At 35.2% G+C, this 26,871-nt stretch overlaps 2 protein-coding genes across 7 annotated transcripts in view; both read right to left on the bottom strand.

The window, feature by feature from the left end:
• Positions 1-26,871, bottom strand: part of DHRS7 (dehydrogenase/reductase 7) — a 977,513-nt gene that overhangs the window by 288,136 nt on the left and 662,506 nt on the right. The window lies entirely within an intron of this gene.
• C7H14orf39 (chromosome 7 C14orf39 homolog) overlaps positions 1-26,871 on the bottom strand; it is an 81,135-nt gene that overhangs the window by 7,771 nt on the left and 46,493 nt on the right. For 5 of the 6 annotated variants that reach the window (XM_050797798.1, XM_050797792.1, XM_050797793.1 and 2 more), the window contains 6 exons: positions 26,623-26,699; positions 22,153-22,238; positions 21,999-22,057; positions 15,073-15,137; positions 13,306-13,484; positions 11,333-11,477 (listed from right to left, as the gene is read on the bottom strand). In XM_050797798.1, the coding sequence (XP_050653755.1) occupies positions 11,333-11,477; positions 13,306-13,484; positions 15,073-15,137; positions 21,999-22,057; positions 22,153-22,238; positions 26,623-26,699 (611 nt within the window). The remainder of the gene's footprint in view (positions 1-11,332; positions 11,478-13,305; positions 13,485-15,072; positions 15,138-21,998; positions 22,058-22,152; positions 22,239-26,622; positions 26,700-26,871) is intronic. The other variant, XM_050797794.1, reaches the window with a different exon arrangement.

Raw genomic sequence — 26,871 nt, 5'->3', positions numbered from 1 at the left:
GAGACTCCCAGTAGAGGCCAACAGACATCTCAAACAGGTAGGTGCCCCTCTGGGACAAAGATTCCAGAGAAAGGATCAGGCAGCAATATTTAATGTTCTGCAATATTTACCGTTCTGCAATATTCTCTGTTCTGCAGCCTCCACTGGTGATACCCAGGCAAACAGGGTCTGGAGTGGACCTCCAGCAAACTCCAACAGACCTGCAGCTGAGGGGCCTCACTGTTAGAAGGAAAACTAACAAACAGAAAGGAATAGCACCAACATCAACAAAAAGGACATCCACACCAAAACCCTATCTGTAGGTCACCAACATCAAAGACCAAAGATAGATAAAACCACAAAGATGGGGAGAAACCAGAGCAGAAAAGCTGGAAATTTCAAACATCAGAGCACCTCTTCTCCTCCAAAGGGTTGCAGCTCCTTGCCAGCAACGGAACAAAATTGGACAGAAAATTACTTTGACAAGTTGACAGAAGTAGGCTTCAGTAGGTCAGTAATGACAAACTTCTACAAGCTAAAGGAACATGTTCTAACTCATCACAAGGAAGCTAAAAACCTTGAAAAAAGATTAGACGAATGGCTAACTAGAATAAACAGTGTAGAGAAGACTTTGACCTGATGGAGCTGAAGACCACAGCATGAGAACTTCGGGACACATGCAAAAGCTTCAATAGCGGATTCGATCAAGTGGAAGAAAGGACATCACTGATTGAAGATCAAATTAATGAAATAAAGCAAAAAGACAAGATTAGAGAAAAAAGAGTAAAAAGAAACTAACAAAGCCTCCAAGAAATATGGGAATATGTGAAAAGATGAAATCTACGTTTCATTGGTGTACCTGAAAGTGATGGGGAGGATGGAACCAAGTTAGAAAACACTCTTCAGGATATTATCCAGAAGAACTTCCCTAACCTAGCAAGGCAGGCCAACATTCAAATGCAGGAAATACAGAGAACACCACAAAGATACTCCTTGAGAAGAGCAACCCCAAGGCACATAATTGTCAGATTCACCAAGGTTGAAATGAAGGAAACAATGTTAAGGGCAGCCAGAGAGAAAGGTCGGGTTACCAACAAAGGGAAGCCCATCAGACTAACAGCGGATCTCTCGGCAGGAACCCTACAAGCCACAAGAGAGTGGCAGCCAATATTAAACATTCTTAAAGAAAAGAATTTTCAAGCCAGAATCTCATATCCAGCCAAGCTAAGCTTCATAAGTGAAGGAGAAATAAAATCCTTTACAGACAAGCAAATGATGAGAGATTTTTGTCACCACCACCAGGCCTGCCTTACAAGAGCTCCTGAAGGAAGCACTAAACATGGAAAGGAACAACCAGTACCAGCCACTGCAAAAACATGCCAAATTGTAAAGACTATCGATGCTATGAAGAAACTGCATCAATTAACAGGCAAAATAACCAGCTAACATCATGACAGGATCAAATTCCCACATAACAATATTAAGCTTACATGCAAATGGTCTAAATGCCCCAATTAAAAGAAAAAGACTGGCAAATTGGATAAAGAGTCAAGACCCATCAGTGTGCTGTATTCAGGATACCCATCTTAGATGCAGTGACACAAAGAGGCTCAAAATTAAGGGATGGAGGAAGATCTACCAAGCAAATGGAAAGCAAAAAAAAAGCAGGAGTTGCAATCCTAGTCTCTGGTAAAACAGACTTTAAACCAACAAAGATAAAAAGAGACAAAGGCGGCCATTACGAAATGGTAAAGGGATCAATTCAACAAGAAGAGCTAACTATCCTAAATATATATGCATCCAATAAGGAGCACCCAGATTCATAAAGCAAGCCCTTAGAGACCTACAAAGAGACTTAGATTCCCACATAATAATAATGGGAGACTTTAACACCCCACTGTCAATATTAGACAGATAAACGAGACAGAAAGTTAACAAGGATATCCAGGACTTGAACTCAGTTCTGCACCAAGTGGGCCTAATAGGCATCTATACAGTACTCTCCACCCCAAATCAACAGAATATATATATATAAGTGCACCACACTGCACTTATTCTAAAATCGACCACATAATTGGAAGTAAAACACTCCTCAGCAAATGTAAAAGAACATAAATCACAACAAACTGTCTCTCAGACCACAGTGCAATCAAATTACAATTCAGGATTAAGAAACTCACTCAAATCCCCACAACTACGTGGAAACTGAACAATCTGCTCCTGAATGACTACTGGATAAATAACGAAATGAAGGCAGAATACCTCTACGCAAATAAACTAGAAAATTTAGAAGAAATGGATAAATTCCTGGACACATACACCCTCCCAAGACTAAACCAGGAAGAAGTTGAATCTCTGAATGACCAAGAACATATTCTGAAATTGAGGCAATAATTAATAGCCTACCAACCAAAAAAAGTCCAGGACCAGACAGATTCACAGCTGAATTCTACCAGAGGTACAAAGAGGAGCTGACACCATTCCTTCTGAAACTATTCCAATCAATAGAATAAAAGGGAATCCTCCCTAACTCATTTTATGAGGCCAGCATCATCTTGATACCAAAGCCTGGCAGAGACACAACAAAAAAAGAGAATTTTAGACCAATATCCCTGATGAACATTGATGCAAAAATCCTCAATAAAATACTGGCAAACCAAATCCAGCAGCACATCAAAAAGTTTACCCACCACAATCAAGTTGGCTTCATCCCTGGGATGCAAGGCTGGCTCAACATATGCAAATCAATACACGTGATCCATCACATAAACAGAACCAATGACAAAAACCACATGATTATCTCAATAGATGCAGAAAAGGCCTTTGACAAAATTCAACACCCCTTCATGAAAAACTCTCAATAAACTAGGTATTGATGGAATGTATCTCAAAATAATAAGAGCTATTTATGACAAACCCACAGCCAATATCATACTGAATGGGCAAAAACTGGAAGCATTCCCTTTGAAAGCTGGCACAAGAGAAGGATGCCCTCTCTCACCACTCCTATTCAACATAGTGTTGGAAGTTCTGGCTAGGGAAATCAGGCAAGACAAAGAAATAAAGGGTATTCAGTTAGGAAAAGAAGAAGTCAAATTGTCCCTGTTTGCAGATGACATGATTGTATATTTAGAAAACCCCATCGTCTCAGCCCAAAATCTCCTTAAGCTGAAAAGCAACTTCAGCAAAGTCTTGGGATACAAAATCAAAGTGCAAAAATCACAAGCATTCCTATACACCAATAACAGACAAACAGAGAGCCAAATCATGAGTGAACTCCCATTTACAATTGCTACAAAGAGAATAAAATACCTAGGAATCCAGCTTACAAGGGATATAAAAGACCTCTTCAAGAAGAACTACAAACCACTGCTCAATGAAATAAAAGAGGACACAAACAAATGGAAGAACATTCCATGCTCATGGATAGGAAGAATCAACATCGTGAAAATGGCCATACTGCCCAAGGTAATTTATAGATTCAATGCTATCCCCATCAAGCTACCAATGACCTTCTTCACAGAATTGGAAAAAACTACTTTGAAGTTCATACAGAACCGAAAAAGAGCCCACTTAGCCAAGACAATCCTAAGCGAAAAGACCAAAGCTGGAAGCATCACACTACATGACTTCAAACTATACTACAAGTCTATAGTAACCAAAACAGCATGGTACTGGTACCAAAACAGACAAATAGACCAATGCAACAGAACAGAGGTCTCAGAAATAACACACATATACAACCGTCTGATCTTTGACAAACCTGACAAAAACAAGAAATGGGGAAAGGATTCCCTATTTAATAAATGGTGCTGGGAAAACTGGCTAGCCATATGTAGAAAGCTGAAACTGGATCCCTTCCTTACACCTTATACAAAAATGAACTCAAGATGGATTAAAGGCTTAAATGTTAGACCTAAAACCATAAAAACCCTAGAAGAAAGCCTAGGCAATGCCATTCAGGACATAGGCATGGACAAACACTTCAAGACTAAAACACCAAAAGCAATGGTAACAAAAGCCAAAATAGACAAATGGAATAAATTAAATTAAAGAGCTTCTGCACAGCAAAGGAAACTATCATCAGAATAAACAGACAACCTACAGAATGGGAGAAAATTTTTGCAATCTACCCACCTGACAAAGGACTAATATCCAGAATCTACAAAGAACTTAAACAAATTTATAAGAAAAAACAACAACAAAAGTGGGCAAAGGATATGAACAGATACTTCTCAAAAGAAGACATTTATGCAGCTAACAGACACATGAAAAAAATGCTCATCACTGGTAATTAGATAAATACAAATCAAAACCACAATGAGATACCGTCTCATGCCAGTTAGAATGGTGATCATTAAAAGTCAGGAAACAACAGATGCTGGAGAGGATGTGGAGAAATAGGGACATTTTTACACTGTCGGTGGGAGTGTAGTTAAACCATTATGGAAGGCAGTGTAGTGATTCCTCAAGGATCTAGAACTAGAAATACCATTTGACCCAGCAATCCCATTACTGGGTATATACCCAAAGGATTATAAATCATGCTACTATAAAGACACATGCACATGTATGTTTATTGCAGCACTCTTCACAATAGCAAAGACTTGGGACCAACCCAAATGTACATCAATGATAGAATGGATTAAGAAAATGTGGCCCATATACATCATGGAATACTATGCAGCCATAAAAAGGATGAGTTCATGTTCTTTGCAGGGACATGGATGCAGCTGGAAACCATCATTCTCAGCACACCATCACAAGGACAGAAAACCAAACACCACAAGTTCTCACTCATAGGTGGAAATTGACCAATGAGAACACACGGACACAGGTGGGGAATATCACACACGGGGGCCTGTCAGGGAGTGGGGCACTGGGGGAGGGATAGCATTAGGAGAAATACCCAATGTAGATGATGAGTTGATGGGTGCAGCAAACCAACATGGCACATGTATACCTATGTAACAAATCTGCACGTTGTGCACATGTACCCTAGAACTTAAAGCATAATTTAAAAAAAGAAGTTTAGATTTTGTATGTAATCAAACCCAATTATTTTCTTTTGCTTCTTCTTCCACCGTTTTCATGCTTAGAGAATCCTTCCTCCTAAGATTTGGTAAATATTCACCTATATTTCCAATGAAATATATTGTGGTTAACATTTTCCCATATAATTTAATGCATCTGTAACTTCTATTGATGTACAGTGTAAGATGAGTGCCTATTTTACCCTTATTAATTTGTAGTCTATCATTATCACATTGTAAACTCTTTGGTTTCAAGACTTTCTAGCCCATACCATTGATCAATCAGTCCTTGAAACCATTATCATGCCTTTTATTACTCTAGCTTTATAGGATGTTTGAATATTTAGAAAGTAAGTTTCCCTCACCAATCTGTTTCATAATGTTTAGGATTTATAATTACATCCACTCTTTCACTCTTAATATAGGGATTTTGTCAATTTTGTCAATTATTTTCAAATAATCAACTTTGACTTTATTAATTTTCTCTATTGTTTGTTTTCCCATTTCACTGATTTCTCTTACTATTTTATTTCTTCATTTTACTTCAGGTTTGCTTAGTTCTTCTTTTTCTAGATTCTCAAAATGAAATCTTAAGTCACTGATTTTAGGCCTTTCTTCTTTTTTATTAATTATGTAATTATTAGTTAAATTATTTAAAGCTATTGTTTTGCTCTGGCTTTGGCAACATCCCATAATTTTTGATAGGCTGGATTTTCATAATGCAGTTTAAAATCTTTCCTAAAAGGGAACCCACTGCCTTGAAGGGAAGGACCCATTCCTGGTAGAATTCATCACCCGCTAAATAAAGAGCCCTTGGGCCCTGAATAACCAGCAGTGATACCCAGGTAGTATGCTGTGGGCCTTGGGCTCTGAGAGGTGCTGTTTTCAGTTGTGACCCAGCACATTCTCAGCTGTGGTGACTATGGTAAAAGACCTCATCTGTTTAAGAAAAGCAGAGGAAAAAGTAAAGGGCATTTTATCTTGCACACTAGGTACCAGCTCAACCACAATGGGGTAGAACAAGCATGATTTTGGGGTCCCTGGGTCCAGGCCTAGGCTCTTGGACAGCATTTCTGGACCTTCCCTGGGCCAGAGGGGAGCCCACTGCCCTGAAGAGTGAGTCCCATGCCTGGCATCATTCACTGAAGAGCCCTTGGGCTTCGAGTGGACATTAGCAGTGTCCTGGCAGACCTCCACCATGAACTGATGGTGGTGGGGGCCACAGGGAGAGGCTCCTCTGCCTGTGGAAAGGGAAAGAAGAGCAGCAAGGACTTTGTATTGTCGTTTCAGTCCCAGCTTAGCCACAGTAGAATAGAACATTGGGCAAATTACTAAGGTTTTTGACTCCAATCCCAAACTCCTAGACAGCGTCTCTGGACCTGCCCAGGGCCAGAGGATCTAGCCACCCGAAGGGATGGACACAAATCTGGCTGGCTTCACCACCTGCTGATCACAGAGCTTTAGGGCCCTCAGTGAACATAGGTTGTAGCCAGGTAGTGGTTACAGAAGACCTTAGCCAAGACCCAATGCTGTGCTGGCTTCAGGTATGGCTGAGTGCAGTCCTAGTCGAGATGGCCACAGGTGTGCTTGCATCACACCTGCCCCCACTCCAGGCAGCTCAGCACAGAGAGAGAGGCTCCATTTGTTTGGGAGAAAGCAAGGGAAAATAACAAGTCTCTGCCTGGTAATCCAGAGAATTCTTTCAGATCTTATCCAAGACCATCAAGGCTGTACTCTCTGAGTCTGCAAAAACCACAGGGTTATTGGACTTGGAGCCCAAGTCCATTTGAACACTTGGAAAGCCTCCTCAAGAAAGACAGGCACATACAAGCCCAGACTGCAAGGACTACAGTAAATACCTAATTCTTCAGTGCCTAGACACCGACAACAACTATAAGCATCAAGATCATCCAGGAAAACATGAACTCACCAAATGAACTAGAAAAATCACCAGGGACCAGTCCTGGGGAAACAGAGATACATGACCTTTCGGACAGATAATTCAAAATACCTGTTTTGAGGAAACTCAAAGAAATTCAAGATAACAAGAAAAGGTATTCAGAATTCTATCAGATAAATTTAACAAAGAGATTTAAATAATTAAAAAGAATCAAGCAGAAATTCTAGAGTTGAAAAATGCAACCAGAATACTGAACAGTTCATGAGAGTCTCTTAATAGCAGAATTAATCAAGCAGAAGAATTAGTGAACTCGAAAACAGGCTATTTGGAAATACATAGTCAGAGGAGATTTTAAATAGTATAAAAAAGAATGAAGCACACCTACAAGATCTAGAAAATAGCCTCAAAAGGGCAACTCTAAGAGTCACTGGCCTTAAAGAGGCGATAGAGAAAGAGACGGGAGTAGAAAATTTATTCAAAGAGATAATAATAGAAAACTTACCAAACCTAGAGAAAGATAGCCAGATTCAAGTACAAGAAGGTTATAGAACACCAAACAGATTTAACCCAAAGAAGACTAGTTCAAGGCAACTAATACTCAAATTCTCAAAGGTCAAGGATAAAGAAAGGATCCTAAAAGCAGCAAGAGAAAAGAAATAAATAACATACAATGGAGCTCCAATATCTCTGGCAGCAGACTTTTCAGTGGAAACCATACAGGCCAGGAGAGAGTAGCATAACGTATTTAATGTGCTGAAGGAAAAAAACTCGTACACTATAATAGTACATCTGGCAAAAATATCCTTCAAGCATGAAGAGAAATAAAGACCTTCCCAAACAAACAAAAGCTGAGGGGTTTCATCAACACAACTGTCCTATAAGAAATGCTAAAGGCAGTTCTTTGATCTGAAAGAAAACAATGTTAGTCAGCAAGAAGAAATCAACTGAAGGTACAAAACTCACTGATAATAGTAAGCACATAGAAAAACAGAATATTATAGCACTGTAATTGTGATGTGTAAACTACTCTTATTTTAAGTAGAAAGACTGATGAACCAAGCAAAAATAATAACTACAACAACTTTCCATGACACAGACAGTACAGTAAGACATAAAGAGAAACAGCAAAAAGCTAAAATGCCAGGGGATTAAGTTAAAGTGTTGAGTTTTTATTAGCTTTATTTTGCATGTTTGTTTATGTAATTTGTGTTAAGTTGTCATCAATTTAAAATAATGGGTTAAAAGATAGAATTTCAGGCTGGGTGCAGTGGCTCACACCTGTAATTCCAGCACTTTGGGAGGCCAAGGCAGGCAGATTATGAGGTCAGGAGATGGAGACCATCCTGGCCAACATGGTGAAACCCCATCTCTACTAAAGTACAAAAAAAAAAAAAAAAATTCGCCAGGCGTGGTGGCACGCACCTGTAGTCACAGCTACTCAGGAGGATGAGGCAGGGGAATCACTTGAACCCGGGAGGTGGAGGTTGCAGTGAGCTGAGATTGCGCCAACTGCACTCCAGCCTGGTGAGAGAGTAAGATGTGTCTCAAAAAAAAAAAAAAAAGATAGAATTTCAAGCCTCATGGTAACCTCAATCAAGAAACAGACAATGGATACACCAAAAATAAAAAGGAAGAAATTAAATTACACCATCAGAGAAAATCACCTTCACTAAAAGGAAGACAGGAAGAAAGGAAAAAAGGAATGAGATCCTGTCATTTGCAACAACATGGATGGAACTGGAGGTCATTATGTTAAATGAAATAAGCCAGGCACAGAAAGACAAACTGCATATTCTCACTTATTTGTGGGACCTAAAAATAAGAACAATTGAACTCATGGAGATAGAGACTAGAAGGATGATTACCAGAGGCTGGGAAAGGTTGGGGGATGGGGGATTGGGGATAGGTGGGAATGGTCAATGGGTACAAAAAACATAGCAAGAATGAATAAGACCTAGTATTTGATAGCACAATAGGGTGACTATAGTCAAAAAATCTAATTGTACATTTTAAAATAACTAAAAGAGTATAATTGGATTGTTTGTAGGACAAAGAATAAATGTTTGAGGGGATGGATACCCTCACTTTCTATGATATGATTATTTCACATTGCATGCCTGTATCGAAATATCTTACCTACCCCCATAAATATATACATCTACTATGTACCCATAAAACCTAAAAATAAATAAATAAAATTTTTTTTCTGATTTATCTCATGATTTCTTCTTTGATCTATGGCCTACATATTTAGGATTTTCTTAGATATCACATTGAGTTCTAATTTAATTCCGCTGTGGTCAGAGAACATACTCTGATTTCAATCCTTTTAAATTCATTAAGACTCATTTTATGGCCCAGAATATGGTGTATCTTGCTGAAGGTACCATCAGAACATGAAAAGAATATATATGCTGCCATTGTTGGATGTGATGTACTATAAAGGTCAATTAGATCAAGGTGATTGATGATGTTATTCAGATCTTATTAAAGATCTTTACTGATTGTTTTGTCTAATTCTACCAGCTGCTAAAAGAGGAGTATTAAAAACCTCTATGTTTGAATTTTTGTCTATTTTTCCCTTTAATTCTGTCACTTTTTGTTTCATGTATTTTGAAGCTGTTATTAGGCTTTACACATTTGTGACTGTTATATCTCCCTTATGAACTGACTTTTTTATCTTTATGAAATGTTCCTCTCATTTCTAGTAATATTCTTTAAGACTACCAGAAATTATATTAATATAGCCATTGTGACCTTCTAATGCTTAGTTTTCATGATACATCATTTTCCATCCATTTACTGTCAACCTGTCTTTGCCTTTATATTTAAAGTATGTTTCTTATAGATAGCTTATATTTGGGTCTTGCTTTTTTTTTCTCCATTCTTACAATCTTTGTCTTTTAATGAGTGTTTAGCCCATTCACACAATGTAATTATTAAAAAGCACATTCTTTGGTGTAAAATTTGTTTTATGATTTTTTTACTGTGTGTATTTTTTTATTATACTTTAAATTCTAGGGTACATGTGCACAACCGTGTGTATGTTTTTTATTGTTTCTTTTCTGCCTTTTGGGGTAGATTTTTTAGAATTTCATTTTAATTTATCATCAATCTTATTTTCAATGTTTTCTTGATTATTCTTGACCACTTTCCCCCAGGACAGTTATTAATTATTTTACCAATCTCCTTTCCCAATCCCACCACCACAAAAACAAAACAAAAAATTAAATATAATCTTGTCAGGATTATAATTAGATTTGAATTGGACTGTATTTATAAATTGTATTGGGAAGAAATTTATCTTTACAATATTTTCTTCCTATACAAGTACTGCATGTGTTTATGTATTCATTAACTTTTTTCAGTAGTTTTGTAGTTTTCCTTATTCAAAGTATACATGTTTCCTGTTAAATTTATATACATACATTTTGCATTCATGTTATTATTGTAAATGAGAATTAAGTAACTCATGCCCAGCATACTCCTAGGAATTACTTGTTTTTAAAATAAGCTTTTAAATAAAAAATGAGACAAAAGTTGAAGATGTAAAATACTATAACATGTATGTTACTATATCATCCATCAATAAATTTGTAATTTCAACAATTTAATGTCAGAGATATGCAAATAAAATATTCTAATCCACATAAAATTGGCTAAATATAATTAACTTAAATGAGCAATAACAATATTACTCATATCACATTGATACTTATGTAGGATTATTAAGTGGTTGATACTTTTCCAAGTGCTTTATGTGTATAAACTCTAATACTCACAAACCCTATGATTATAGTTATTATTTCATTTTACAGATAAGGAAACCAAGCCACTTACCCAAAATCCCACATCTGGTACATACCTCAGTGGTCTGGCTTCAGAGTCTAGTTTTAACCACTACACTGTATTGTTTCTACTTTTTGAATAAAGCATGTCTCAGTTTTCAGCTTTAATTTCTACATATAGAAATAAGCACTTTATCATGATTCATATCACTGAACAGTAGAAACCAATATTAGGTCTTTTAAAATTAACCAGTGATAATGCTGCTGTGTATACACATGTAGTTGAAAAGACCAATTTATAATATGGAACATTTTTGTGTTGAGAATTCTACTTTGTCTGAAAGTTAGATATATTAACTATAAAGTCAAATTCATTTTTTAAACTGCCTTTAGCTGTAATTTAAATTATCCCTATCCTGAGATCCGTTTTTAATGAGCAGATGTCAATATGAGGCATTCGAAGTTGAAAACAAAAAGGTAATAGAGAACTTTGTCATACCATCAATACTCAGAATTTTTTTTAAATGCTTCTGTTGATAATCTGCCCCAAGACTTTTGTATTAAAGAACTAAAATTACTCAAAGTTCCAGAGCACAATTTTTAGAAATAAAACTTTTGGCTTCTCATATTACCTGATCTGACGAGATTTCTGTATCAAATACAGAAGAATCAAATAAATTCAATCCAGGTGATCTAGAAGTATAACTCATAAGAAAAGAAAGTCCAGGGGATTCCTTTTGTGTTTGAACTTCAGGTACTGCATTTCTATTTCTGTTACTGAGAAATAAGAAATCATCAAAATGTTAAAAATCTATTATTAAACACTGAATACTGGTAAGCATCATAAGCAACAGCATAGAGGTGAGAATTAGCACAGTAGGGAAACGTAGGAAGTAGTTATTGAAGTGACAATCCTATGGAGAAAGGATTGTATGAGGTAAAGACTAATGTTAAATAAAGTAGAACAATCAATTTGGGGATAATAACTATGAAAACCTACTGCGAATATACTGTCTGGCTCTATTCTAGGTTCTTCCATAGGCATAACTTACTTATTCTTCACAAGAACCCTATGAAATAGGTACTATTACTATCATTTCTATTTTACAGTAGGGAATTTTGAAGCATAGAAAGGTTAAATGATTTGCTTAAAAGAATAATAAGTGCCAGAAGTAGCATGTGAATGCAGCAATCCCGATTCAAAGTCCAAGCTCTTAACCTTGACACTGTGCTGTCTTCAAGATTTTGAATGCCAGTGACAAGATTTTAGTGTTGATGAGAAGCCAGCCATTACAGTGATGTATAAGGAAGTTCAATTATAATATGATTTGGGAAAAATAATTAGACAAGACAGTTTATACCAGTGGTTAAAAGCATGGATTCTAGAGCCAGAACGGCCTGGGCTTAAATTTCTATTCTAATGTTGATTCGTTGTATCACCTGTGATTCTGTTTCCTCTTCTGTAAAATAAGGATAATAATGTACCTACAGCTAATAAGGTTGGTGTGAAAATTAAATGAGCAGTATTTATAAAATGTCTAGAGCAGTGCCTTGCACATTTTGTTAAGTGTTTGTTAAATTTAATAGAAATCTGATGATACTGCCATAACTATCTCTATTACTGTGAATGAGTCACTTAACTTTACAGATCATAGTTTTCGCATCCATGGAGAGAGGTTTTAGCGTATGAGCTCACATTCTTTCACAGTTCTCAGGTTTGATGACAGGTTCCATTTTGAATGCGCTGCGCTTGAGTCAACAGCATGACATTCAAATCAATAACTCTTATTAGCAATTTAAAATGCGGAAGTAGAGCACAGGTCTGATGCAAAACAACCCTGATGTGAAATCTGCTTGACATGTTTTAGAGAAACCTCAGGGTTCAGTGTTAAGGAAGAGGATGGACTAAACAGAAAGGTGAAGTACAGCACTATTTTCTTGGCTGCAAACTACAAATATGTGGTTTCCAAAATTTAATAATCATGTGAGAGATATTTATGCCTAAAGAGCTTGCTTAATAGAAATGGCAAGTCTTGCTTCAGACACTACAACACATGAAGAAATGACTGACGGAACATTAATTGATGATAAGTCTACATTCTACCATATGTGACAACAGCTTTTTAGCTTGACTTTTTTTTTTTTTTAATAGAGTCTCACTATGTTGCTCAGGCTGGATTCAAATTCCTGGGCTCAAGGAATCCTCCTCCCTTAGCCTCCCAAATAGCTGGGACTGCAGGCACATGCCACTATGCTAGGCTTAGCTTGATATTTTAAATTTTCTTTATCCTTTGGAAAAATCTTAAATCTACACACTATTGCTTTATAAGTACATGGGATTTATGCCATCTTCAGCTAAATGTTGCAGGAAAAATGGGGAAGAGGGTCTATGAAACAAGAATAGCAGGGTATTAATAATTGTTAAAACAGGGTGAGGGTAAATGGAGGTGTGTTATATTAGTCTTTCTCTTCTTTGTATGTCTGAAATACTACATAATAAAAACTTGTTAAAGTTACAGGTACTAGGCATTTTACTATTCCTATCAGTTATTTATCTAATTCAACACACAGATAATTTAACAGTAGTTATTAATTAAAATCCTACATTTCGAACGGTGGGGTTTTAGGGAATTTTATTTTCTCCAATGACTCAGATGCTTTCACAGCTTCAGGAGTTCCTAAAAATATAGGAATTTCAGATGTTCGTGGAAAATTCTCAGCTCTCTCTTCTACTTCGTCACTATCATTTTCTATTGGCTTCCCAAAATGTTCAGTATATATAGCCTGCAAATTCAAAGTAACAGAAAACTATAAAAAACAAATGCTGTGGCATATATGACATACATAAAAATGCATGAGGAAAATACCTTATTAATCCATGATGCTAACATTTCACAGACAAAATAAGTGAAATAAGAATAACTGGTGAAAGTGATACTAAAACATATACCAAAATATAGAAAAATAAATATTTATCCAATTTTTTCTTTTCTTTCCAGTTCCATCTTCCACTCTTACCTGAAAAAGTAAATGACAGCCAGAACATACTGGAATTGATGAAAAAAATGATTAGGAATGATTTTTCTTTTAAAATTTCCACAATATGCTCTTTGGGTGAACAATCACATATGCTATCTCCTTGAAAGTGAAAAATGATGTACTTTTAAGCAATCTTGCTCTCATTGATTAATTTCATTTTCACACTTTTTTGACCTAATAAATCTGTTATGCTACTTTCTCTACAATAATTGAGAATCTGAATACTAATTTTCCTTTATGTCATTTTGTAGAATAGAGATATGATTTGTCAAATATGCTCGTTATGCCAAATCCCATTACAGAAATAATTTGGGTCCCTTCATCAAAAAATGTGCTTATTACTTGTGTTTCTTTACAGCAAAATACTACTTGATGTTTCTCTTATTTTAGCCTTTAATAGTTAGACTGAACTTGATATACATTGTTTACATCTATCATCAGGAAAGTGTTCCACTATTTAAATAATGCTTTCAAGATACTTTTATGGCAACCACTGCTCTTGAATTGCCGTGGTGAATCATTCAGTCTTACCAAACAAAATTATTTTCCTCAATCATTATTTAGTTGTAGTCAAGATATACTGTCACTTACTAATGATAACTTTTTGTATATGTTTTTTAATTTTTTTAAAAATTTATTGATGCATAATAGTTTACATAGTTTTGGGATACATGTGATAATTTAACACATTCATGTAATTTGTAAATACCAAATCAGTGTAGTTGGGATATCCATCACCTTAAATATTTGTCTTTTCTTCATGCTAGAAACTTTGACTTATTCTCTTCTAGCTATTTTGACAGGTACAATAGATGGCTGTAAGCTGTAGTCACTATACTGATCTATCTAACACAAGGCCTTATTTCTTTTATCAAACTATATAGTTGCATCCATTAATCAGCTTCTCTACACTCCGCCTTCCCCACTACCCTTCCTGGACTCTGGTAACCACCAATCTATACTGTATCATCTTGAAACCCGCTTTTTTAGCTCCCACATATGAGTGAGAAGATGTGATATTTGTCTTTCTGTGCTTGGTTTATTTTGCTTAACGTAATGACCACCAGTTCCATCCATGTTGCTGCAAATAACTAAATTTCACTCTTTTTTATGGCCGAATAATATATTTTTGTATATTTTCATATAAAATGTTTGTGGCTTCATCTTTTAATCTGAAAAACAGAATCTGTAACTCTCTAGAAACCTGATCACCAAGCTGACAACATCTCACATAAATCACATAAATCATTTTACTAAATCTGAAATTTAAATAGACATAATATTTTAAATTGGAATTTTTGCTTAGAAATTAGAAATAAAATATTTGACTTACTTGTGAAGTACATTTTGATTCTCTTACTTGTCTTACTGTCCCTTTATCTCCATACTCAGCATCTGCTGTCATATAAAAACAAACTATTTTTTTCTTTTTGTAATTTTATTGTAAAATAAAACATTAGTCTAGCCATTTGAAATAGCTAATATTTAGCTGTTTTAACCTGCAAAAATGGCAAGTTCATATGGTTCAACATAATACATACAGATAAGAGAATAAAAAATATGAACAGTTTAACAAACAAAATTATAAAGAGAATACCCATGTTTCTTTACCCAGGTAAAGAAATCCAACATCATGAGCACTCTAAAAAGTTTCACATTCACCAAGTCTTGCTCCTCAGAGGTAATCACTATCCTGACTTTTGTGACAATCATTTCCTTAGTTGGCTTTGTTTTATCATCTAAATAATATAGCCTATTTTTCCTGTTTTAAATGTTATATAATAACATATGTATGCTCTTATGTTTTGGTTTTTTGTTTTGCATATGCTTGTAAGATGCATCCATATTATCGCACAAAGACACAGTTCTCTTATTTTTACTGATGTAAAGTATTCCATTGCACAAACACAATATATCTATCCATTCTATTGCAAATGGATATTTGAAGTGTTTCTGCTTTCATGTACAACCAATGATATTATGAACATTCTTTTACGTATATCCTTGCATGTATGTACTTCTATTTCTCTAGTATATACCTAGGATTGGAACTACGAGGTATGGGGTATGTATATCTCTAATTTTACTAGATGCCAAATTTTTCCAAACGGTTGTACCAATTTTTTGTGGTAACCTGTCATTCTGAATTACTCCAGGAAATCATTCAATATCACCAGACAAAATGATTAGCTCCAATTATAATTTAGGTATGGTCTCAATATGTAGTCATTTATTAATGGAGTTCCCACCAATAGTTTATGAGAATTCCTATTGTCCTACATTCTCCTACTTAGTATTGTTAGACTTTTTAAGTTTTGCTAATCTGGTGGATGTGTAGTGATACCTCACTGTAGTTTTATTTTGAGTTACCTGATTTTCATATGTTTATCTGCCACAAAAGATTCTCTTTTCTAAAGTGTATACTTTTATACTTTGCACATATTTCTAATTGGGTTGTCTGCTTTTTTCTTCTTCATTTATAGAAGTGCTTTACACATTTTGGAAACTACTCTTTTGAAAGTTTTATGTACTTCAAATATATTATTTGCCCTTGTACTCTTTTTATGGTATCTTTTGATAAACAGAAATTCTTAATTTTAATATTGCCAAATTTCTCCATCTTTCTTTCATGATTGGACATTTTAATGCTTGAGAAATCCTTTCCTATCTTGAAGTCATGAAGATGTTTTTCTATTTGATCTTCTGAGAGTTTTATACTTTTTGTCTCTTAAATTTAAGTCATAAGCATTATTTTTTACCACATATTACTTTCTTCAAAAGCTAGGTTTGAAAATTATTGAAAAAATTTTTAAATTCCAAAATAATTGTATTCATTCTTGGGTATGAAGCCACACTATACATGCTCCACAGCAGGTAGGGCTATGTGAGATATGTGCATTTCCCCATATTCCTAGAGATTGGCTATTCCTCCTTGTCAAACACTCTGTCAGCTTGGCGTATATAGATTATAAACAGGTGAAACAGATCACCTGCACAGGTAATATATAATTTTTTTTCTCTCAGAAGGAGCATCTTTGTGGATTAGGCATACTGTGTTGGGTGAATCCTATACTGAGTGTGACAAAAAGACTCATAGTATATTAAATGAGCATTCTAAATATACATCCATTTCATGTTGTCAGAATAAGGCATTTTTAAAACTTCAAAACAAAAGTCAGTTATGAGACAAAAAGAGATATAGACTTTTATATACTTTAATAGAGCAATTGTTATGCATTACTAGTTTATAAAAATATATCCATCTGTGTAGTATATATTATATATACATTCACCATTATGTTAATATGCATATACATACATGTATACACATGTGTGTGTATATACATACAGAGAATGAGTTCATATTTTCAAGGGTGTGTCAAAGTTAGAAAAGCTAGATGACTTGGGGATGATAAATTCATATATATATCCTGTGACCCTTCAGTAACTTTATTCAAAGAAAATAGTCCAAGGTTTTAAAAGATTAATGTAAAAGAATATAGAGGCATTATTTATAATAGCAAAAAACTGAAAAAAAAAAAAAACTAAAATATTCCACGTGAAAGAATGACTAAATAAATTACGGCATATCCACACAATGGAACATTATACGATCATTACAAATAAAATATATTTACTGACATAGAGAAATAACCTAAATAGTATATCAAGTGGGAAAAAAGAATAAAAATTATGTATAAAATATGATTCAAACTTGGAGGAAAAAAGAATAAAAATGCATAGAAAAACCGGTATACACCAGTATTTATGATGTTCAGTTACGTCTGAGTGATGATATTTTTGTTTTCTTTATATCTTTTTTTGTTTTCCAAATATTCTTTTGTTTTTATATACTTTAAGTTCTAGGGTACATGTGCACAACGTGCAGGTTTGTTACATATGCATACATATGCCATGTAGGTGTGCTGCACCCATTAACTTGTCATTTACATTAGGTATATCTCTTAATGCTATCCCCCTCCTCTCCCCCCTCCCCACAATAGGCTCCAGTGTGTGATGTTCCTCTTCCTGTGTCAAAGTGATCTCATTGTTCAATTCCCACCTATGAGTGAGAACATGCAGTGTTTGGTTTTCTGTTCTTGTGATAGTTTGCTGAGAATGATGGTTTCCAGCTTCATCCATGTTCCTACAAAGGACACGAACTCATCCTTTTTTATGGCTGCATAGTATTCCATGGTGTATATGTGCCACATTTTCTTAATCCAGTCTGTCACTGATGGACATTTGGGTTGATTCCAAGTCTTTGCTATTGTGAATAGTGCCGCAATAAACATACGTGTGCATGTGTCTTTATAGCAGCATGATTTATAATCCTTTGGATATATACCCAGTAATGGGATGGCTGGGTCAAATGGTATTTCTAGTTCTAGATCCTTGAGGAATCGCCACACTGTCTTCCACAATGGTTGAACTAGTTTACAATCCCACCAACACTGTAAAAGTGTTCCTATTTCTCCACATCCTCTCCAGCACCTGTTGTTTCCTGACTTTTTAATGATCGCCATTCTAACTGGTGTGAGATGGTATCTCATTGTGGTTTTGATTTGCATTTCTCTGATGGTGAGTGATGATGAGAATTTTTTCATGTGTCTGTTGGCTGTATAAATGTCTTCTTTTAAGAAGTGTCTGTTCATATCTTTGCCCACTTTTTGATGGGGTTGTTTGTTTTTTTCTTGTAAATTTGTTTGGGTTCTTTGTAGGTTCTGGATATTAGCCCTTTGTCAGATGAGTAGATTGCAAAAATTTTCTCCCATTCTGTAGGTTGCCTGTTCACTCTGATGGTAGTTTCTTTTGCCATGCAGAAGCTCTTTAGTTTAATGAGATCCCATTTGTCAATTTTGGCTTTTGTTGCCATTACTTTTGGTGTTTTAGACATGAAGACCTTGAACATGCCTATGTCCTGAATGGTATTACCTAGGTTTTCTTCTAGAGTTTTTGTGGCTTTAGGTCTAACATTTAAGTCTCTAATCCATCTTGAATTAATCTTCGTGTAAGGAGTAAGGAAAGGATCCCGTTTCAGCTTTCTACTTATGGCTAGCCAATTTTTCCAGCACCATTTATTAAATAGGAATCCTTTCTCCCTTTCTTGTTTTTGTCAGGTTTGTCAAAGATCAGATGGCTGTAGATGTGTGGTATTATTTCTGAGGGCCCTGTTCTGTTCCATTGGTCTATACCTCTGTTTTGGTACCAGTACCATGCTGTTTTGGTTACTGTAGCCTTGTAGTGTAGTTTGAAGTCAGGTAGCGTGATGCCTCCAGCTTTGTTCTTTTGGCTTAGGATTGTCTTGGCAATGCGGGCTCTTTTTTGGCTCCATATGAACTTTAAAGCAGTTTTTTCCAATTCTGTGAAGAAAGTCATTGGTAGCTTAATGGGGATGGCATTGAATCCATAAATTACCTTGGGCAGTATGGCCATTTTCACAATATTGATTCTTCCTATCCATGAGCATCGTATGTTCTTCCATTTGTTTGTATCTTCTTTTATTTCACTGAGCAGTGGTTCACAGTTCTCCTTGAAGAGGTCCTTCACATCCCTTGTGAATTGAATTCCTAGGTATTTTATTCTCTTTGTAGCAATTGTGAATGTGAGTTCATTCATGATTTCGCTCTCTGTTTGTATGTTATTGGTATATAAGAATGCTTGTGATTTTTGCACATCGATTTTGTATCCTGAGACTTTGCTGAAGTTGCTTATCAGCTTAAGAGATTTTGGGCTGAGACGATGGGGTTTTCTAAATATACAATCATGTCATCTGCAAATGGGACAATTTGACTTCTTCTTTTCCTAACTGAATACCCTTTCTTTCTTTCTTCTGCCTGATTGCCCTGGCCACCACTTCCAACACTATGTTGAATAGGAGTGGTGAGAGAGGGCATCCCTGTCTTGTGCCAGTTTTCAAAGGGAATGCTTCCAGTTTTTGCCCATTCAGTATGATATTGGCTGTGGGTTTGTCATAAATAGCTCTTATTATTTTGAGATACATTCCATCAATACCAAATTTATTGAGAGTTTTTATCATGAAGGTCTGTTGAATTTTGTCAAAGGCCTTTTCTGCATCTATTGAGATAATCATGTGGTTTTTGTCTTTGGTTCTGTTTATATACTGGATTACATTTATTGATTTACATATGTTGAACCAGCCTTGCATCCCAGGGATGAAACCCACTTGATCATGGTGGATAAGCTTTTTGATGTGCTGCTGGATTCGGTTTGCCAGTATTTTATTGACGATTTTTGTATTGATGTTCATCAGGGATGTTGGTCTAAAATTCTCTTTTTTTGTTGTGTCTCTGCCAGGTTTTGGTATCAGGATGATGTTGGCCTCATAAAATGAGTGAGGGAGGATTCCTTCTTTTTCTATTGATTGGAATAGTTTCTGAAGGAATGGTACCAGCTCCTCCTCATACCTCTGGAAGAATTCGGCTGTGAATCTGGTACTGGACTTTTTCTGGTTGGTAGGCTGTTAATTATTGCCTCAATTTCAAAGCCTGCTATTGGTCTATTCAAGTATTCAAGTTCTTCCTGGTTTAGTCTTGGGAGAGTATATGTGTCCAGGAATTTATCCATTTCTTCTAGGTTTTCTAGTTTATTTGTGTCGAGGGTTTATAATATTCTCTGATGGTAGTTTGTATTTCTGTGGGATCAGTGGTGATATCCCCTTTATCATTTTTATTGTGTCTATTTGATTCTTCTGTCTTTTCTTCTTTATTAGTCTTGCTAGCAGTCTATCAATTTTGTTGATCTTTTCAAAAAACCAGCTCTTGGATTCATTGATTTTTGAAGGGTTTTTGTGTCTCCGTCTCTTCATTTCTGCTCTGATCTTAGTTATTTCTTGCCTTCTGCTAGCTTTTGAATGTGTTTGCTCTTGCTTCTCGAGTTCTTTTAATTGCGATGTTAGAGTGTCAATTTTAGATCTTTCCTGCTTATTCTTGTGGGCATTTAGTGCTATAAATTTCCCTCTACACACTGCTTTAAATGTCCCAGAGATTCTGGTATGTTGTATCTTTGTTCTCATTGATATCAAAGAACATCTTTATTTCTGCCTTCATTTTGTTATGTACCCAGTAGTCATTCAGGAGCAGGTTGCTCAGTTTCCATATAGTTGAGTGGTTTTGATTGAGTTTCTTAGTCCTGAGTTCTAGTTTGATTGCACTGTGGTCTGAGAGACAGTTTGTTATAATTTCTGTTCTTTTACATTTGCTGAGGAGTGCTTTACTTCCAACTATGTGGTCAATTTTGGAATAAGTGTGATGTGGTGCTGAGAAGAATGTATAGTCTGTTGATTTGAGGTGAAGAGTTCTGTAGATGTCTATTAGGTCCACTTGGTGCAGATCTGAGTTCAATTCCTTGATATCCTTGTTAACTTTCTGTCTCGTTGATCTGTCTAATGTTGACAGTGGGGTGTTAAAGTCTCCCATTATTATTGTATGGGAGTCTAAGTCTCTTTTAAGTCTCTAAGGACTTGCTTTATGAATCTGGATGCTCCTGTATTGGGCGCATATATATTTTAGATAGTTAGCTCTTCTTGTTGAATTGATCCCTTTACCATTATGTAATGGCCTTCTTTGTCTCTTTTGATCTTTGTTGGTTTAAAGTCTGTTTTATCAGAGACTAGGATCGCAACCCCTGCCTTTTTTTGTTTTCCATTTGCTTGGTAGATCTTCCTCCATCCCCTTATTTTGAGCCTATGTGTGTCTCTGCATGTGAGATGCGTCTCCTGAATACAGCCCACTGATGGGTCTTCAGTCTTTATCCAATATGCCAGTCTGTGTCTTTCAATTGGACCATTTAGTCCATTTACATTTAAGGTTAATATTGTTATGTGTGAACTTGATCCTGTCGTTATGATATTAGCTGGTTATTTTGCTCGTTAATTGATGCAGTTTCTTCCTAGCGTTGATGGTCTTTACATTTTGGCATGTTCTTGCAATGGCTGGTACCGGTTGTTCCTTTCCATGTTTAGTGCTTCCTTCAGGATCTCTTGTAGGGCAGGCCTGGTGGTGACAAAATCTCTAAGCATTTGCTTGTCTGTAAAGGGTTTTATTTCTCCTTCACTTAAATATTCTACAATAAAATATTCTACAATAAAATGTATTTAGGGAAGATGTATTTTAAAGCCTGGCATGCATGGTCAGTTAACCAGAGATGCAAATAATGCCAACAATTTATTTGACTACTATAAAAGCCTCATATAATTTGTTACCCCTACTTCTTAGAAAAAATATAAACGGCAAATACCTTTATCTCCTTTTTCAAACCACTGATTGGAATTTGATTGTTTCTGTGGAGTTAACAATCTAAAATAGAATAAATATAATTTTTGTATTTTTTCTGAGTTGATATCCATAAATTATTTCAGAGGTTAAAGCATTTTCTTATTTTTAAAAGTTACCTGACTTGCATAAACTTTTGTGAACTTTTGATAGCCGTAATATGTGAACATTTTGAATGGTTATCCACAGCAGAGTCATTAAACATCTGAAAGAAAGAAATTAAGCATCTGACTTGGCTATACAAAGCAATAAAAAATTTTTTCCTTGTCATAGCAACTCAGAACTCTCATTTCGTTAGCATTTCATCCTTACCATCATTACCATCATTATCAACATCAACCACTACACACATTAACTGAAACCACTACATACAAAACATTAAGTCAAATGCTGAGAAACAAAAAAGTTTAAGAATTTAATGTCTTTGACAAGTATAGTAACGATCTGTAGTAGTATTTCTGTATTTAAGATAAGCCTTTTAAAATTTATACCACCCATATTCATGACTCATCAACTAAATCTTACCAGTTTCTCAACTGATTATCTGATTTCTGTGTCCCTCCATTCTCTATTAGCTCTCAAATTCAACACAGGAAAGCAAAACAACAGAGTAAAAGATTAAAAGCTGAAACTTTCCTTTTTATATATATGTAAAAAAGCTATTATTCCATTTTAACCTTAAATTGTTTAATATTAATATCTAGCTGGGAGTGGTGACTTATGCCTGTAATCCCAATACTTTCAGGGACTGAGGCCAGAGGATCACTTGAGCACCAGGAGTTCAAGACCAGCCTGTACAACATAGTGAGACCCTATCTCTACAAAACATTTAAAAATTAGCTGGGTTTGGTAGCCTGATGTCCTAGCTACTGGCGATGGGGGGAGCAAGGGTGGGGTTGAGGTGGGACGATCCATCGAGCCCAGGATTTCAAGGCTACAGTGAGCCATGATCACACCACTACACTCCAACCTGGAAGTGACACAGCAACACTTTGTCTCAAAAACAAATTGTTTAATATTAATATCTAAACCATTGTTTTATTAATGTTTGTTTCAAGCCTTTTGTCCTCCTTGAATCACTCATTTTAAAGAGTCCCTGCTTTTTGTTATTTGACTCAAAATGAAAATATAGTTTTAACAGAAAAGTTTATCTCATTTATTTTTGCTATAACAGACATTGATCTTAATTCCATCATCTTTCTGTGCTCTTCAACTGTAAGAAAAAGTGTCAACCTCCTTTAAAGAACAAGTGATGCTACTGTTTTGATGTATGCTTTAAACCAAGCTTGTTCAACCCATGGCCTGCAGGCTGCATGCGGTCCAAAATGGCTCTGACTGTGGCCCAATACAAATTTGTAAACTTTCTTAAAACATGAGATTTTTTTCAAGGTTTTATTTTATTTATTTATTTTTTAGTTCATCAGCTATTGTTAGTGTTAGTGTATTTTATGTGCGGCCCAATACAATTCTCTTTTTCCAGTGTGGCCCAGGCAAGTCAAAAGACTGGACACACCTGTAAGGAGAATACATGTCTGTATATGTCTCCTGGTACAAATACCTGTACAAATATTTCAAATATTTGTTTCGAGTAGATGTCAAGCAGTAGAACTGCTAACTATATACATTTTTATTTGTAATAAATTTATATTGTGAATCAGTCCTCCAAAGTGGTTGTACCAAATTACACTTCCACTATTCTTGACCTCACTAAATATTACCAAGCAAATATTTTAAGTCTGCTAACCTGATAGGTAAAACCAGGCATTTCAATGGTTTAATTTGCATTTCCCTGTACTTCTGGGGTCTGGCATCTTGTTACATTTAGTGATCCTTTGGCTTTCTCTTTTTATAAACTGCCTTCTTATTTTTTGTCCATTTTTATTATCTCTTTATTAATTTGTAAGAGTTACTATGTACTTCTTTATATAGTATACATTGCGGATACCAATATTTTGCTCATTTTGTTATTGTCTTTTAACTTTGTTAGTGTCTTTTGTCACATATAAGTTTTTATTTTTATGTAGTCTGTTGTTCACTTTGTCTTTTTCCTTCACCACATTGTTATAATTACTATGTTTTGATAATATTTACAAATGTTTCGGGTGATGGAAATCTTCTGGAATTAGAGTGATAATGGTTGCACAACCTTATGATACACTAAAAACCACTAAATCTACACTTTTAAGTGGTAACTTTCATGGTATATGAATTATACCTCAAGGAAAGAAGAAAAATAATGGATATTTTGACATATGACCATACAGATCCCCCTCTTTATCTTGCAAGTTTTTTAGAGGAGGGCTACCGTTGTGTTTGACTTGTATTTTTTAAATTATAGTAAGTAAAAATAGCAACTTTTTAGAATTCATTGAGATATACTTTTTATTCTAGTAATGGGTCAATTTTGGTTAATATTGCAAATAAAAACTTAACTGTATTCTGTGTATGTTGAGCACAAAGTTTGCTAATTGTGCTATTCAGATTCCCTAAATTCTTATTTATTTTTCACCCATTTGATTTACCTCTGTGGCAGAAACTGCCATTTGCCTGTCCTATCCAAAATCTAATTTCTCCTTGTGTTCTACTTTAAAAAACAAAGAAACAAACAAAAAAACCCTGTTTCCCAACCTCTCCTGCAGATAGAGGTACCCAAGTGACCAAGTTCTGGCCAATGAAATGATATCATAAATTGTTTACGGAGCTTCCGGGAAAAATCCTTAAAAATGGGGCTGACTCAGCTGGCCCTTCTCCCCTATTTCTTTCCTGCCTGGAAGGCAGATATGATGGCACATTTACATAGTTACCTTCTGACCATGAAGTGACCTAAAGGTAAAAGCATAGCATGAAAAATAGCAGGAAAACAAAACATAGATGAAGCTTGAGAAATAACGACATTGTTGAGATGATGCTATCAGTCCTGAATCTGAATCACCTACTTTAGAATTTTATGGCAAGTAAGAGAAAAATTCATGTTTATTTTGTTTAAGATGCTATCATTTCACTGGTTTAGTTTTATATTGTTTCACATATAGCCAAACTCAACTCCTAAACTCACAATCAGTACTTTTTTTTGAGAGACTATATTAAGCTTCTTGTTTTAACTGTGTATTTAACCATTTATTTGAAAGTCTGTCAAATTCTGCTTTACATATTTTGAAACTTGAAATAATTTAGCACATTGTGGTTTTTATAATTTCTTGGTAAATTGTTCTTTTTAAAAATATGAAATGTATTTACCCCATTAATGCTTTTCACCCTGAACTCTATTTCATACAACATTGTTACATCTGCCTTGTTTTTGTTTGCATTTGCCTGATATATTTTCTTTTTTTTTCAGCCTCAATGTCAAGTTGTTTCTGCTCTTCTGCTTTAATAGCATATACTCGTATTTTGTTTATATATCCCATAGAAGTAGTTCTGTCTTTTAATGGGGGTTTAACTCAGTCACATTTTTGTGGTTACTAATTTGTTCAGAACTATTTCTGGCACCTTATTCATTTTCTATTTACAATGCTTTCTAGCTGTTTTATTTTTACCCCCATTACTGTCTTTTGTTGGACTAATTAATTTTGTTTTATCTATTTTATTCTACTTTTTTAAAACTAACACATTCTATTTCTCTTCCGGTGGTTACCGTTAAATGTTTAATATATATGCATAAATTTACATTTTTCCAACAATGTATGGAGTTCATCAGTGTTCATATCTTCTCCCTACCTCTATCCTTAAATAAAAAATAGAACTCTAGTAAACTTATTTTTCTCATTTATTTTTCCACCTTCATCCCATATTGACATTATCTGGAATTTCAGTACCAGATTTAAAAATTTTTTTAAGTTATACATGTTTACACTTGAGTTTCACTAATTACTTTGGTCACCATTACCAGTGTAAGAACAATTATATTTTTCATTGAGGCTTTCCCTCTGGACTATTTTCAGGAAGAATGGGGAAAGATAAAAAAGTGTGCCAGCAGCAGTTAGCTCTCTGGGTGGTATGCTCCTTACTCTTCATGGGCATCAAGAACCACCCAGGGGACCTGCCTATCTCTCTCACCCAAACTTCCATATTCACTGCTTCCACCTGGAGACAGTCATTCCACTGCTGATGCCTGGCCAAAGATACAGTGGATATAAGATGAACAGGGGGTTAAGTAAACTAACTACGACTGAGGTAATGCAACAAATTACCTTACTCATTGTCCATATACCTTTATCTTGTGGAACAGTATTATCCTATGCATGTCCTGGGCAATAATTTACCTCTTCAATCCAATCCTGCTATTTTTCCTTCAGGAATTTCTCACAGTTTTGGGTCTACTATGTACAGGGCTTGGTATTTTAAAATATCTTTTTCTATTATTTTTAGGAATAAGGGGACAAGTTACAGTATACAATCAGAATGCCATATTGAAACACCTTTAAATTTTTTAGACCTTGAGTTTGCACTAATGGCTGATTTAATAAATTTATAACACACACACACACACACACACACACCCCCCTGTCTGTGTCTTAAGGGTAGTACATTCATTATTACATTTAATGCAAGCAGGTATTTAATTTATACTACTAAAAAGAGATACCTACCTGTGTATCATTTTCTTTTTGTCTGAAGTCAGTATTGGCAAGCTTTGACTGATTCACAGAACTTTCTTCTTTTACATCTAGATTATTAAACAGTACTACTTTAAATCAACTCTGGAAACAGAATCAAGTATCTTCCCCAACATTTAACCTAAACTTATAATTTAGAAAATCAAATCTACATGAATATTTAGTTTAAATTAAAACATGAAATTATGAAATTATTTTAAAACTCTTAATTCCTTACTATAT

The sequence above is a fragment of the Macaca thibetana genome, chromosome 7 (genome assembly GCF_024542745.1).
Source record: "Macaca thibetana thibetana isolate TM-01 chromosome 7, ASM2454274v1, whole genome shotgun sequence".
NCBI classification, from domain to species: Eukaryota; Metazoa; Chordata; class Mammalia; order Primates; family Cercopithecidae; genus Macaca; species Macaca thibetana.
This window is presented reverse-complemented; position numbering and strand designations above follow the sequence as displayed.